The sequence below is a fragment of the Heteronotia binoei genome, chromosome 11 (assembly GCF_032191835.1).
Source record: "Heteronotia binoei isolate CCM8104 ecotype False Entrance Well chromosome 11, APGP_CSIRO_Hbin_v1, whole genome shotgun sequence".
In the NCBI taxonomy this organism is placed as follows: Eukaryota; Metazoa; Chordata; class Lepidosauria; order Squamata; family Gekkonidae; genus Heteronotia; species Heteronotia binoei.
In genome coordinates this window covers 82,239,885-82,254,015 of record NC_083233.1, presented here as the reverse complement: position 1 = coordinate 82,254,015, position 14,131 = coordinate 82,239,885, and the positions used below count along the sequence as shown (strand labels likewise).

Here is a 14,131-nt window from a genome sequence, read left to right as displayed (position 1 = left end):
GTTCGTTCCTTTCCTGGCAACTGCGATTCATGCAACAGTCACCTCAAGACTGGACTACTGTAATGCCCTCTACTTGGGGCTGCCTTTGTCGCAAACCCGGAAACTTCAGTTAGTGCAGAACACGGCTGCTAGGCTGCTATTGGGGCGGCACAGTGGGAGCACTTACGGCCAGCGCTGCAGGAACTGCACTGGCTACCAATAGTGTACAGGATTCGTTACAAAGTGCTGGTTATTATCTTTAAAGCCCTATATGGCCAAGGACCCCGCTACCTGAGGGGCCGTCTGTCCTCACACGTTCCCAAGAGAGTGCTGAGATCTGGATCTCAACATCTCCTAGTGATTCCCAGGCTGAAGGAGGCGAGACTGCCGACCACCAGGGATCGGGCCTTTTCAGTGGCAGCCCCCTGCTGGTGGAATCAATTGCCAGAAGAGGTTAGGGCCTTGCAGGACCTCGCTCGGTTCCGCAAGGCCTGTAAGACCATTCTCTTCCGGCAAGCCTTCAGTTGACCATAGAATGCTGGAACGACTGTCAACCTGAGAATGAGTAACATCTAATTTGTTAGCACCAACTGTATATTGTTTTTAATTTATATTGTTTAATGGTTTTATTGACTGCGATCACAGTATACTATGATCTGATGTAAGCCGCCCTGATTCCCGCCTCAGCGGGGAAGGTGGGGTATAAATCAAATTTTTTTTAAGAATGATTAATTCCATATTGGAAAAACAAAGTGGGAGTCCAGTGGCAGCTTTAAGACCAACAAAGTTTTTATCCAGAATAAAACTCGGTTGGTCTTAAAGGACTCAGCTGGACTCAAATTTTGTTCTGCTACTTCAGACCCACACAGCTACTGAATCTGTATCGGGAAGGTAGTAGATAGAGTTGGCTCCGTGGAGCTCCAACCTGAGCTCCAAGTCAAGGAAACCACCTGAAAGTTGTGGGGGGGGGGGGGGTGGCTGCCAGCATGCAGCCCTGAACTCCCACCGATCCTTATTAAATCAGCCTCTGCCAAATTTAGGATTGCACATTATTAGAAATCTATAGCAGAATGAAATTCACTGCAACATTTGGAGTCCCCTAGAATCAAATTCCTAGAATACACACACACAAGTAAAAAATGATTAATGATTTCTCTCAAAAATACGAATAATTGGCTTCGACTAGATTTCAAATTGGGAGGCCCAGGTTTGAATCCCCACTCGTTCCACGGACACTTGCAGGGTGGCCTTCAGCCAGGTACACACTCTCAGTTGAATCTACCTCACAGAGCTGTTACGAGGATAACATGGAGGAGAAGAGAACGATCTGACCCGCGTTTGGTTCCCACAGGGTGGGGGGGGGGCCCACAGGGCACAAATGAAGGAAATACACACGAAAGAAAATTTAAAAGAGCTGCAAGATTAGCCACGTTTGGCACAAAAACATTTTAAAATGTTTTCTTTCCCCTGTTTATGTTAAGGCTTGTCTTGGAGGCATTTATTTTTTTTGTGCGATGCGCATAAATGCTGCTGTTTTTTCGCACTACCGTGGAAAGGCAAGAAAAAGTGTAAATCCCCTCTTGAGGAAGCTGTTTAATTATGAAACTACTTACGAAGCTGAAAGGAACTTGGTTTTTTATGTAAAATCAAATTTGCAAAATTCTCTGTTGCTTCTGAAAGGCAACTGGCACGGAACCCCAGTCTTAGTGGAACTATGGGACAACAAGTAATAGAGAGTCAGGGAGGAAACGCTTTCTCAGATCCAAGGCCCTACAGTCCCCACTAGCTTCAGAAAGCACAACAAACACACATTTTGAGCTTTCCCCTTGAAGAAACATGCTGGGGGAGAAACTTCACCTTCCAGAGGAAGAAGGTAAAGTGAGTAGGGGGAGGTATTTGTGAGTTTCCTGCATTGTGCAGGGGGTTGGACTAGATCAGCTTGGGAGCCACATGTGGCTCTTGCAGCCCACCCCACCCCACTGGCTGGCTTGGAGAAGGCATTTGTCTCTTTAAGTGCATTCTTCAAGCCAAGCCAGCTGGAGGCTCAGAGGATGCATTTAAAGTTGCTTTCTTTCCAGCTCTCCCTCCCTCCTTCCTCCTGTCATCTATTTGCCTGCCTGCCCAGCTTCCTTCTGTCTTGTGGCTCTCAAACATCTGATGTTCATGTCTTGCAGCTCTCAGACAGCTGACGTTTATTCTATGTGGCTCCTAACTTAAGCAAGTTTGGCCACCCCTGGGCTAGATGACCCTGGAGGTCCCTTCCAACTCTATGATTCTATGATTCAGAACGCCAAACCTGATCAGCCCGAATCCCAAACCGCTACTGCAGAGGTAGGCAATGGCAAACCACCTCTATATGTCTTTTGCCCTCATCTGGGTGGCTCAGGGTAGCTCAATCTTGTCAGATTTCAGAAGCTAAACAGGGTCAGCTCTGGTCAGTCCTTAGATGAGAGACCACCAGGAAAGTCCAAGGTTGCTTTGCAGAGGCAGGAATGGGAAACCACCTCTGAAAATCTCATGCCTTGAAAATCTTACAGGGTCGCCGTAAGACACCCAGAGCCCAGAACCAACAGGAACTCTCGTTTAGTCCAAGGGCAAAGATTTGACCCCAAGCATAAAATTACCAAGAGTAAACAGGCTGCAATGCCTCTGACAAACAGAAGGGGAAGCATTCAGGTGGGAAAAAGTTAAGAACAGACGTTGGAATTGTGCCAATTCCACACTCCCCCCGCTTTGTAGACCAAAATAGCATATCAACCGTTAAAAGAATCTTCTACTTCCCTTTAGAAACCTGCAATAATACCCTGTTTGTCTCTGCTGGCATTTTGCTTTCTCCTTTCCAGTCTGTTTTGTGCATTTGACAGTGAACAGCAGCAGAAGAAGAAAAAATTGAAACAAACGGAGTTGAAAACGTGACCCAAGGAGGAAGGCGAGGCAGCGAAAAAACACGGTCACTGCGCCACTGGACAGGCACGTTTCCCCTGCTCGGACAAAGCTGCTGAGGCCAACACGTGAAGACCACAGACGTGAGAACAGCAGAGCTGAAAAAGGTGAATGAGGAGCTGGATCTTCCTGTGCCACCATCCTGCCAACAGAGGTGCCCTGGCATGGCCCAAGAGGCCTCTCAGGGGAGACAAAGTCTCCTTGGTGTGGGGAAAGCACCACCATTAGTGGAAGAGATCTGCAGGCTCCAGGAGTTTGGACACTCCTACCTTCGGGGTTCACTCCTTCATTGCCACAAAACATGACTGCAGCCACCAGGCCAGCATTACAATTAACCAATAGGCATGGAACTTCTTCACAGTCAGCTGTGGTGCAGTGGTTAACTGTGCAGACTCTAAGCTGGAGAACTGGGGTTGATTCCCAGTCCTCCTCCACTGGGTGACCTTGGGCTAGTCACAGTTCTTTCAGCGCTGTCTCAGCCCCCACCTACCTCACAGAGTGCTTGTTGTGGGGAGAGGAAGGGAAGGCGATTGTAAGCGGCTCTGGGACTCCAGGTAAAAAAGGGCAGGGTATAAAACCAACTCTTCTTCTTCTTCCATTCTGGCAAATGATCGTGTATCAGCCCACAGCTCAGTTATTCATTCCCCCCACACTTTCCTCCCCAATGATGACCCACGGCAGCCTGCATTGCCCTCCGCTCCTCCATTTTATCCTCACAACAGCTCTGTGAGGTAGATGAGGCTCAAAGAAAGTCTGGCCCTACATCATCCAGCCAGATTTCATGGTCGAGAGAAGATTCGAACCCGGGTTTCCCAGATCCTGACCCCATCTCTAACCATGGCACCACACTGGCTCTCATTCTGATGGCTCTTTTCACTGATTTAGGTCTTCATTTTTTAAAAATGTGAACCCTGCACTCCTCTGTCACTACTGGCAGCTTCCAATTCACAAGACATCGCAGACAACAGAAAATATACAAAAATGACTAAATGGCAATAAAACCCGCACTTGGCTAAAAGCCGGTTAGAGCCCCCAAAGAACACATCACAGTCATTATGCGTTATAAAAATGCTTTAAAACCAGCAAACTGCCAGGGGAGCAGTAAAACAGGACACTGTTCAAAAGCAACCAATCATAGTATCTTCAAGTCAGCAAAGAGCTTTTAAAAATAAAAGATGGCTCATAATAAATGGAAACATAATGATTAATTTGCCGCAGCGTTCCCAGTGTGCCACGCAAAAGAATCACTCCTTTTCCACAAGGTGCGCACACACACACAATACAATTCACAGTTCCCACAATCCTTGTGTTGCAAAGAGAAGGTTGCCCTCCACTGGTCTGCTTTGCCACTGCTTTATACAGTCTGGCTCCTCTGACAACACTAATTCAGCTACTTTCTACATCAAGCATGCTTCTATGAACATATATCTATATCAGGGGTGGCCAAAATGTGGCTCAGGAGCCACATGTGGCTCTTTTGCACATATTGTGTGGTTCTCGAAGCCCCCACTGCTCGTCAGCCAGCTTGGAGAATGCCAGTGGCTTGGAGAATGCATTTAAAGTTGAAGTTGCTTTCTTTCTGCCTCCCCCTCCCTCCCCCATCTATTTGCCTTCCTTCCTTCCTGTCCTGTGACTCTCAAACATCTGACATTCATGTCTTGTGGCTCTCAAACATCTGTCATTTATTCCATGTGGCTCTTACATTAAGCAAGTTTGGCCACCCCTGACATATATGAACATATAAAACTGCCTTCTACTGAATCAGACCCCCTGGGTCCCTCAAAGTCAGTACTGTCTACTCAGACTGGCAGTGGTTCTCCAGGGTCTCAAGCAGAGGTTTTTCATGCCTACTTGCCTGGAGCCTTTTTAGTTGGAGATGCCGGGGATTGAACCTGGGACCTTCTGTTTACCAAGCAGATGCTCTACCACTGAGCCAATTGCTCTGGATGCAGAAGAATTACCTGCTCTCAGAGAAGAAATGGCAACGCACACAGAAATCTGAGGAAGGGTATTTTTACACATCCTAAAGATAAGCCTTCTGGGATAAAAGAGAAGAATATTCCTTCAATTCCAGAAAAACTTCAGCTGTCAGAAGAGCATCAGAAGCCTGCCTAGAGCAAATCCATGTAGCTTTCATGAGGGCAACCTTACAGAACTGAGCTACCACAATGGAAATATCCACCACTATCAACACTGCTGGGAACTGCACCAACCCATGAAGCATTGAGTATATTGATTTGTTTATTATTTGAAACGCTGCTGATCAAAACATATCCTGGAGAAAATTTCAGGAATATGTTGAAAAACAATGGAAGGTTAAAGGACATCTGGTGATTTCTGACAATAGTTGAATGCTAGGAAAATAGAAAATGTACTATAGTTAAAAAATGTGACTATGGGATTATATCCTTTCTTTTTTTCAATTTATTTTGATAAGGATTATAGTTAAAAATGAGACTATGGGAATATATATTTCTTCCATCTTATTTTTATGACAAGGACTAAGGACTAAAGGATTATAATGAAGACGGACGATAATCATAGTAAATGTTTTTTTCCTTATGTTATTTTATTATAGTTATAAGATTTTTTTTTGAAGATTCTTAAAATGTTTAAATTACCTTTTATTTCTTTTTTAATTAAAGTGCAGCGGTGGAGGTCACGAAAACGAGGGGAGGAAGGTGGAAAATGTAATGTATTGGTACTAAATTTTTAATAATAGATGAATATGAATATAATATGTTACAGAATAATAAAATTGTTTTTCACATAAAAAAAACATATCCTGGAACTTGAAGACAGAGCACGCCTCCCACTTTAATCCAAAAATGCACCCGCTGATGCACCAAACTCTGAAAAAGATGGACCCCAACCCAAACTGGGAGACACAAGTCAGGCCAAGCCCACGCCAGCCTCCGTGCTGCTTACCTCATGAGGACAGCTGCTCCTGCCTCCGACAGGGAGGACAGCGACAACAAATCCACAGAGGAGGAGGAACTGATGCTGCCCAAGCTGCCCCGCCTCCTGCTGGCTGTTTTAAAGGATCCGGGCCCCAGCTCGTCATCCGAGGAGTTGTCTTCGAAGGAGCCCAGCACAAACCTGGCCATGGACTGGCGTTTCCTGTGAGGCTGGCTGGTCTCCCCCGACTGCTCCTGCTCCTCCCCAGAAAGAGACCGCCACTGCCGGAGTGCTTGGCTGGAGGAAGGGCAACTGACCCGGCTTGGAGGCCTCGCGGCATCGGCAGCTGGGAACCCCTGGGGTGGCAACGCGGAATCCGAGTCGGAGCGGGGAAGTGGAGGCTTGCACTGGCAGACGGGGTGGTCTGGCTGTTTAGGGGCAGTCTGGACGCTTAGAGAAGGCAGCTGCAAGGGTGCTATGGGGGGCTGCTCGGGCTCTGCAGATGGCACCTGGGAATTGGGAATCGAGGATCTGTTTGTGGGAGTGTCCGAGGGAAGCGGTTGGCCCAGGGTGGGATGCTCAGCCTCCGGTTTTCTTGGGTTAACAGCAGAAGAATCCTCCATCTTGGCCCAAACCAACCATATAAGGATTAGAACAGACAGGAGAGCCAGCAGCACCATTCAGAAGACCTGGAAATGAATGAAGGAGATAACGTGAAGAAGAAATGAAGCGGCAGGGAGAAGGACACCACAGCTAATCAATAATAAGTTTTCAATGAAGTGCAGCATTTGAGTTCCATTTGGGTGTCGTGAGCACCCTAACGTACTAATACCAGGATGTGGGGGCAGGCAGTTCTCAAAACCCAAGTACCTAGACAGACCTTTGACCTGAAAGACCCAGCACCAAATCTGGCAGCATTTTAAGACCTCCTCAATAAACAGAAATTCTGCCGCTATGCCCCCCTCCTGAATATTTCAGGGGTCTCTTCTGTAAAAGTGGACACCCACTCAAGGACTGGAAAGGGTCCTTGGGCACATGGGATGAATCCAGCGGATCCAGCCTTCGTGTCCCTAAATATTTAACGCTAGCCTCTCAGAATCTGAAATATCTTCCAGCCTTCTCCTGACCTCCAATACAGAGACGGAATCCCTACAAAGACACGCGTCGCTTGAAAACACAACAGAAATGCCTAATAAGCCCCTCTCGCAACACTCTAGTACTTTTGTCAAAGACCTCCTTCACATACACACACCCCACAAACAATCCTCTATTTCTACGTCATGAAAAGATGAAGCTCTTCTTTGTATCTTGCCCCAACACAATCCTGTCGCCGAGGCTGCTTTATCGTCTGGTCCTTCTGCTGGTCGAGCCGAAGGGCCTTTCAAAACACAGGCTATTTTTATTCTCTGAAAAGAGCAACTCAGTAACCGGGACGCTGGCTGGCCACATGCCTGTAACTTGCCCAAATACGAGCTAAAGCAAATCTGACGCTCTCTGTGAAGGCAGGACCAGCAGCCTGACAGGAGGAACACCTGTTACCTTCCGTGAACTTAGTTTTAGAGGGCAGTGTTATGTCATACAATACAGGCAGCCATGCCAGTCTGCAATAAAAGAGCTACACTCGTCCTGCAGCAACTTAAAGACCAACAACAGGTTCAAGCAGTGAGCTTTCAAGCATCAAACCTTCCTTCATCAGTCGGACCAAGTTAGCTTTGATTTTTGATTATCCTGAAACTCCTGATGGACTCTAAGGTGCTTCTGAACTTAAATCCACCTGTTACCCTTTGGGCATGCTCAGAGGCACAAGAGCAAAGACCCTGGGCATTCAGATTTACCTCCCTTCATTCAGATCTCGACTTAGCAGGCGCTGCTGATATAGCTGGTCAGACTCTTCTGGTTCTATGAGCGCATAACAGCTTTGCACGGTAGTGTTCATGAGAAATCTCAAACGTAGTGATTAAGCAGAGATGGACTGCCACTGGCTTCCCCTGCAGAGCCTTCCTTGGTGGTCTCTCTTCCATGTACCAGCCCTGTTTAGTTTCTGAGACCTGACAAGATTGGGTTATACACACCACCTTTCCTCCCAAACAAAAGAAGACGACGACTACAGATTTATACCCCGCCCTTCTCTCTGAATCAGAGACTCAGAGAGGCTTACAATCTCCTAATTCCCCCACAACAGACGCTTTGTGAGGTGGGTGGGGCTGGGAGGGCTCTCATAGCAGCTGCCCTTTCAAGGACAACTTCTTCAATAGCTATGGCTAACACAAGGCCATGCCAGCAGCTTTAAGTGGAGGAGTGGGGAATCAAACTCGGTTCTCCCAGATAAGAGTCCGCACACTTAACCATTACACCAAACCGGCTCTCAGTTATGCGCACACCACCTTTCATTCCAAACAGACAAAAGGCCTAAGTCAGACTTTCAAAAACAGATAAGATGGTAGGAGTAGAAAGTCCCCATTGCACCCACCCAGGTCCCAGCTCTTCCAGTTTTTTGTTCCTCTCCTGGAATACCAGCATGCACACCACAAAACTGAAATGCAGGTAAAAGGAACGACTTCTTCACACCAGGCACAGTTAATGTGGACTTACAAAAACTCATGGCCATAACAAGACTACTGTTATGTAGTTATGACCAAGAAACAGATTGGAGAGCAGGACAATGTAAATAAGAGCGGGCTTGGGCCTCAAAAGTTTCCCTCGCTCTCTCTGCTTCCCTGCAGTGGATTCAGCAATAATGAAAAGGGCCCCCGCAAAGAAAGGACTACTGTTCTTTCGCTCCCCCCACAAATGAACAAGCCTTCAGCCTAGTACATAATTAATCATAGCTGTGCTGTCTTGTCAAAGATCTGTGCATCAGCTAGAACAGCCTGACCTTGCTGAAGTGTAAAACAATTACAGGAATAAAATGAAATCTGCCCAGAAGGCTGCAACACTCAATCACGTTTATTAAATCGACAATAGATGTTAGAGAAATAAACTTTTGATCAATCCGTGTTGTATATGGGTGAGTTTTAGGCATCACAGGTACAGTCTGCAAAGGGCAAACGCCTAGGGTTGCCAAGTCCAATTCAAGAAGTATCTGGGGGTGGAGCCAGGAGACTTTGGGGGTGGAGCCAGGAGATTTTGGGGGTGGAGCCAGGAGCAAGGTTATGACAAGCAAGGCTTTTTTGTAGCAGGAACTCCACTGCATATTAGGCCACGCACCCCTTATGTAGCCAATTCTCCAAGAGCTTACAGGGCTCTCCATTCAAGGCCTACTGTAAGCTCCAGGAGGATTGGCTATATCAGGGGTGTGTGGCCTAATATGCAAAGGAGTTCCTGCTACAAAAAAAGCCCCGGTGACAAGCATAATTGAACTCCACAGGGAGTTCTGGCCATCACGTTTAAAGGGACCACACACCTTTTAAATGCCTTCCCTCGACTGGAAATAATGCATAGGGGCACTTTCTTTGGGGGCTCATAGAATTGGACCCCCTAGTCTAATCTTTTTGAAACTTGGAGGGTGTTTTGAGGAGAGGCACTGGGTGCCATGCTGCAAATGTGGTGCCTCTACCTCAAAGAACACCCCCCCAAGAGCCCTAGATATCCATGGATCAATTCTACATTACACTCTATGGGAATTGGTCTCCCTGAGAATAATGCTCGGCAGACATTTCCCTCCCTTCGCCCCCCTTTCCGATGACCCTGAAGCGGGGGGGGGAGGCCTCCAAACTGGGGGATCCCCTGCCCCCACCTGGGGATTGGCAACCCTACAAACCCCACTTTAAAAGAGGCACCCCTGCTCTCTCACACACGCACACAAGAGGGGAAGCTGCTACTAGGAGCCAAAGCGCAGGCTCCAGTGGATATCCCCTGACCATTAGCCCAGCCTCTGCTATTTGGTCCATCACTTTCCCCGTTTTCTTCCCCACTGTCAACCTTAAGATTGGATGCTTCCCAGGGCAGTTACTTGTTCTGGTTAATAAAAACCAGGGGTGGAATTCTAGCAGGAGCTCCTTTGCTTATTAGGTCACACACCCCTGATGTAGCCAATCCTTCAAGAGCTTACAAGGCTCTTTTTATAAGCTCTTGGAGGACTGGCTACAGCAGGAGGGTGTGGCCTAATATGCAAAGGAGCTCCTGCTAGAATTCTACCCGATAAACAACAGAACGACGGTGATGGTTCTGGAGACGATTTCATTACTCACAAGTCCATGTTCTCCGAAGTCTCCCGGCTCAACCTTCCTGTTGTGCCATCTGCGGCTCTGGAGAGCTGAACTTTAACTGCACTCTATCAGGATCATGAACCGGTAAACCAGGCAGTACGTAGAGAAGGATCTTGGCAGCTGTCCTGTGAGGAATATAAACTTCATATTAATTTGTTGCTACAGAACCGAAAGGAAATAAATGTACATACACAGAAGCACCCGCCTTTTGCATGTTAGCACCACTCTAGCACTGCAGATGCTAACCGGATAACAACGTCGCTCCCCCAAGAACCACCCCCCCCCCCCCCCACAACTCTTCAGGCATCCCCTGGCCCTGCCCTTCGTAAGCATGCATTTGGACCCACTGACAAAATGAAAAGAAAGTTGCAGCAAATTTTTCTTTACAGGAAGTTTTACTCCAGGGTCCACAGAACAATGGATGGTAAGTTACTCAGAATGCCAAACAATTGCAGAACACAGCACAGAGTCCATTTCCTTCCGATTCTCAGATTTTTGTCTTTTAAGATTAAAGTTTCAAGGCCTCATGGTTCCAGACATATGCACCGGCTGAAATTTCTGAAGCCACAAAAGCCATAGATAAGCTTGACCAGGGGGGGCTACTGAATAGATCCTTTCCCTTCTCCAAAACAGAAAGAAGTTCTGCAAGCAGTACAACAGAAAAAGAATGCACATCCTAATTATACAACCTGCAGAATTTAGAGCAGGAAAAAAATGCACATCTTAATTATACACGTTGCAAAATTTAAAGCAGAAAAAGAATGCACATCTTAATTATAAAGGTTGCAGAATTCAGCTGCTTAACGCCAATTACGTTTGTTTACTAATAGCAGTTTACGGCACCCCCACACCTTTCCTCCTTTGTGCAACTCAAAACTGATTACACTGGATTTGCAGGTACTCTCTATTAAGATACTGGCCAGGCTCAGATCCACACAGGGAGCTGCAGTCTGCTTCCGCCGCAAAATCTCAGTATTACCCTCTCAAAAGAAGAAAATTCCTTTACACTCAGCTACGCCAAAACAATCCACCGAGCAAGAATCTCCCAGTTCCTCCCCCAAACTCTCTAGGAATGCCAGTTCTCCATGCCACCCAGCGACTTCACAAGGATTGTTAATTTTCACACTGCATAAACCCACACTGGCAGTCCGAGGAGGGGGGTGTCAAGCCCTGTTTGGTTTATACCTCATGGAAATTTCTTCGCAAGGCTGACTGGTTGAGCAAACCAATGCCAGGAACAACAACATGCTTCTGGAGCACTTCCAAACTATTCTGCTGGACTCCAAGTGGGACAACTTGGCTGTAAGTGGGGCAAAGGTGACTCTCCAGTGCCAACACAGACAACTGCTTGGGAGAAGAACACCACTTGAGAACCTACCAAATGTCACTGAATACCAGAGTGGCATCTGCCGGTGCAAAGGTCTTTTTATGCTCCCTTCAAATTCTCAGACAATAAAATGGGGGTGGCCAAACTTGTTTAACATAACAGCCACAAAGAATAAATGTCAGATTTTTGAGAGCTGCAAAACATAGATGTCTGAGAGCCACAAACAGGAAGAGAGAAAGGCAGGAGGAGGGAAGGAAGGCAAATAGATGGAGAGAGGGAGAGAGAGGTAGAAAGAAAGCAACTTTAAATACATTTCCCAAGCCACTGGCTGGCTTGGAGAAGTGATTTAAAGAGAGAAACGCCTTCTCCAAGCTGGCTGATGGGGTGGTGGGGGCTTCAAGAGCCACACAATATGTGTGAAAGAGCCACACGTGGCCACCCCTGCTGTAAAATATTGTACATTTTTAAACTGACACCTTCTCATGTTTTTATTTTTTTGTTAAAACAATTTTATTTAGTAACATATGGTAACAATATCTATTTCTTGCATCATTAATAACTTCTTTTTATCTATCCCATATGTTACTTTCTAACCACCCCTCCCCCCATTACTTGACCCCCGCCGGTGTTATTTATTTAAAATACTAATATTTAAAGGTACCCCCAACTAATAAAAACAAAGATTAATATCCTTCTTCCTTCTAATACTTAATCATTATCAAAAATTGCCCAATGTCCTTTTACTTTCCACTCTTTTTCTACATATCTTCTAAACTTTTTCCATTCCATCTTGAAAACTTCTAAATCATAGTCTCTTAAAATTCCTGTTAATTTGTCCATTTCACTCCATGTCATAACTTTTACAATCCAATCCCATTTCTCTGGTATTTTTTATTGCTTCCACAACTGCGCATACAATGTCCTCGCAGCTGAAAGCAAGTACCAGATTATAGTTCTATCTTCTTTTGGAAATTTTTCCATTTGTAATCCCAACAGAAAAGTCTCTGCAACTTTCTTAAATTCGTATCCCAAGATCCTAGAAATTTCTTGTTGAATCATCTGCCAATACTTTTTTGCTCTTTCACAAGTCCACCACATATGGTAGAAAGAACCTTCATGTTTTTTTACATTTCCAACATCTATCTGGCATCTTACTGTTCATCTCTGCCAACTTTTTAGGAGTCATATACCATCTATACATCATTTTAAAACAGTTCTCTTTAATACTATGACATGTCGAAAGCTTTATAGAATTCTTCCACAAACATTCCCAAGTTTCCATCTGTATTTCTTTATTTACATTAATTGCCCACTTAATCATTTGAGATTTCACTACTTCATCTTCTGTAGACCATTTTAAGAGTAATTTATATAATTTTGAAATTAATTTTTCATTGTCTCCAAGCAGAACTTTTTCCATTTCTGTTTGCTCTTTTCTTATTCCTTCAGTTTTAATATCATTTTCCACCAAGCTCTTTATTTGTTGCATTTGGAACCAATCATATTTATTATTCAGCTCTTCAGCAGTTTTCAATTCTTTTCCACTTTGTATTTTTAATAATTGATTATATGACATCCCCTTTTCTTCACCCGTCTCAGCTGTTTTTTTTAATTACTTCTGCTGGCACTATCCATAATGGTTTTCTCTCATCCCCATATTTCTTATATTTCATCCATATATTTAGCAAATTATTTCTTATATAATGGCGAGAGAAAAAAAATCCATCTTTTTTCCCCCATAGTACATATAAGCGTGCCAGCCAAATTTATTTTCATGACCTTCCAACGCTAAGGCCGTTTTCGCACTCACGTTTTACTGGCGCCACGACCCTCCTGACGCCGGCGAATCTGCATGGATTTCGCACCAGAAGCGCCGGCGCACCCAGAAGCGCCGGCTACTTCCGTCGCTAAGCCAGCGCAAACGGAAATCGCAAAGATGCAGGAAAACGTTTGCGCTGGCTTAGCGACGGAAGTAGCCGGCGCTTCTGGGTGCGCCGGCGCTTCTGGTGCGAAATCCATGCAGATTCGCCGGCGTCAGGAGGGTCGTGGCGCCAGTAAAACGTGAGTGCGAAAACACCCAAAGAGTTTTTTGTTTAACAGCGTCACCCATTCTTTTATCCACACTAAACAAACTGCTTCATGATATAGTTTTAAATCTGGTAATTGGAATCCTCTTCTCTCTTTTGCATCTGTTCAAATTTTCATTTTGATCCTTGGTTTCTTCCCAGCCCACACAAACTCTGAAATTTTCCTTTGCCATTTATTAAATTTTTTACTGTCTTTCACAATCGGAATAGTTTGAAACAAATACATTATTCTTGGCAGAATAAACATCTTAATTGCAGCTATTCTGTCAAGCAATGACAAATTAAGTTTATTCCATTTTTATCATATCTTCATCCATTTTACACCACAGCTTCTCATGATTGTTTTTAAACAAATCAATATTCTTCGTTATCTCCACACCCAAATATTTTACCTTAGAGGTAACTTCACAACCTGTTAGCTTCTGCAGTTCCTTTTGTTTGTAACTTGCATATTTTTACATAGAAGTTTTGATTTTTCTTTATTAATATAAAGTCCCGCCAGTTCTCCATATTCTTGTATTTTAACTAATTTCTAATTGCTTCTATGATATTATAGTCCTAGAGTAGGCTGGCTGCTTCGATGATTTCCGTTTTTCATCCAATACTTCCTACTTTACTTGCCACCAAATCCCGTTTTCGCTGGTACAGAGATCTCACGATACTTGATGTATTTCCTGTGTTGACTGTGG

At 45.1% G+C, this 14,131-nt stretch overlaps 1 protein-coding gene across 1 annotated transcript in view; it reads right to left on the bottom strand.

Moving 5' to 3' along the window:
- The window catches only part of ACACB (acetyl-CoA carboxylase beta), a 117,583-nt gene that overhangs the window by 98,630 nt on the left and 4,822 nt on the right, over positions 1 to 14,131 (bottom strand). Inside the window, exons 2-3 of the mRNA XM_060250399.1 lie at positions 10,011 to 10,153; positions 5,851 to 6,509 (exon numbers count right to left, since the gene is read on the bottom strand). Coding sequence (XP_060106382.1) covers positions 5,851 to 6,500 — 650 coding nt within the window. The 5' untranslated portion in view covers positions 6,501 to 6,509; positions 10,011 to 10,153. The remainder of the gene's footprint in view (positions 1 to 5,850; positions 6,510 to 10,010; positions 10,154 to 14,131) is intronic.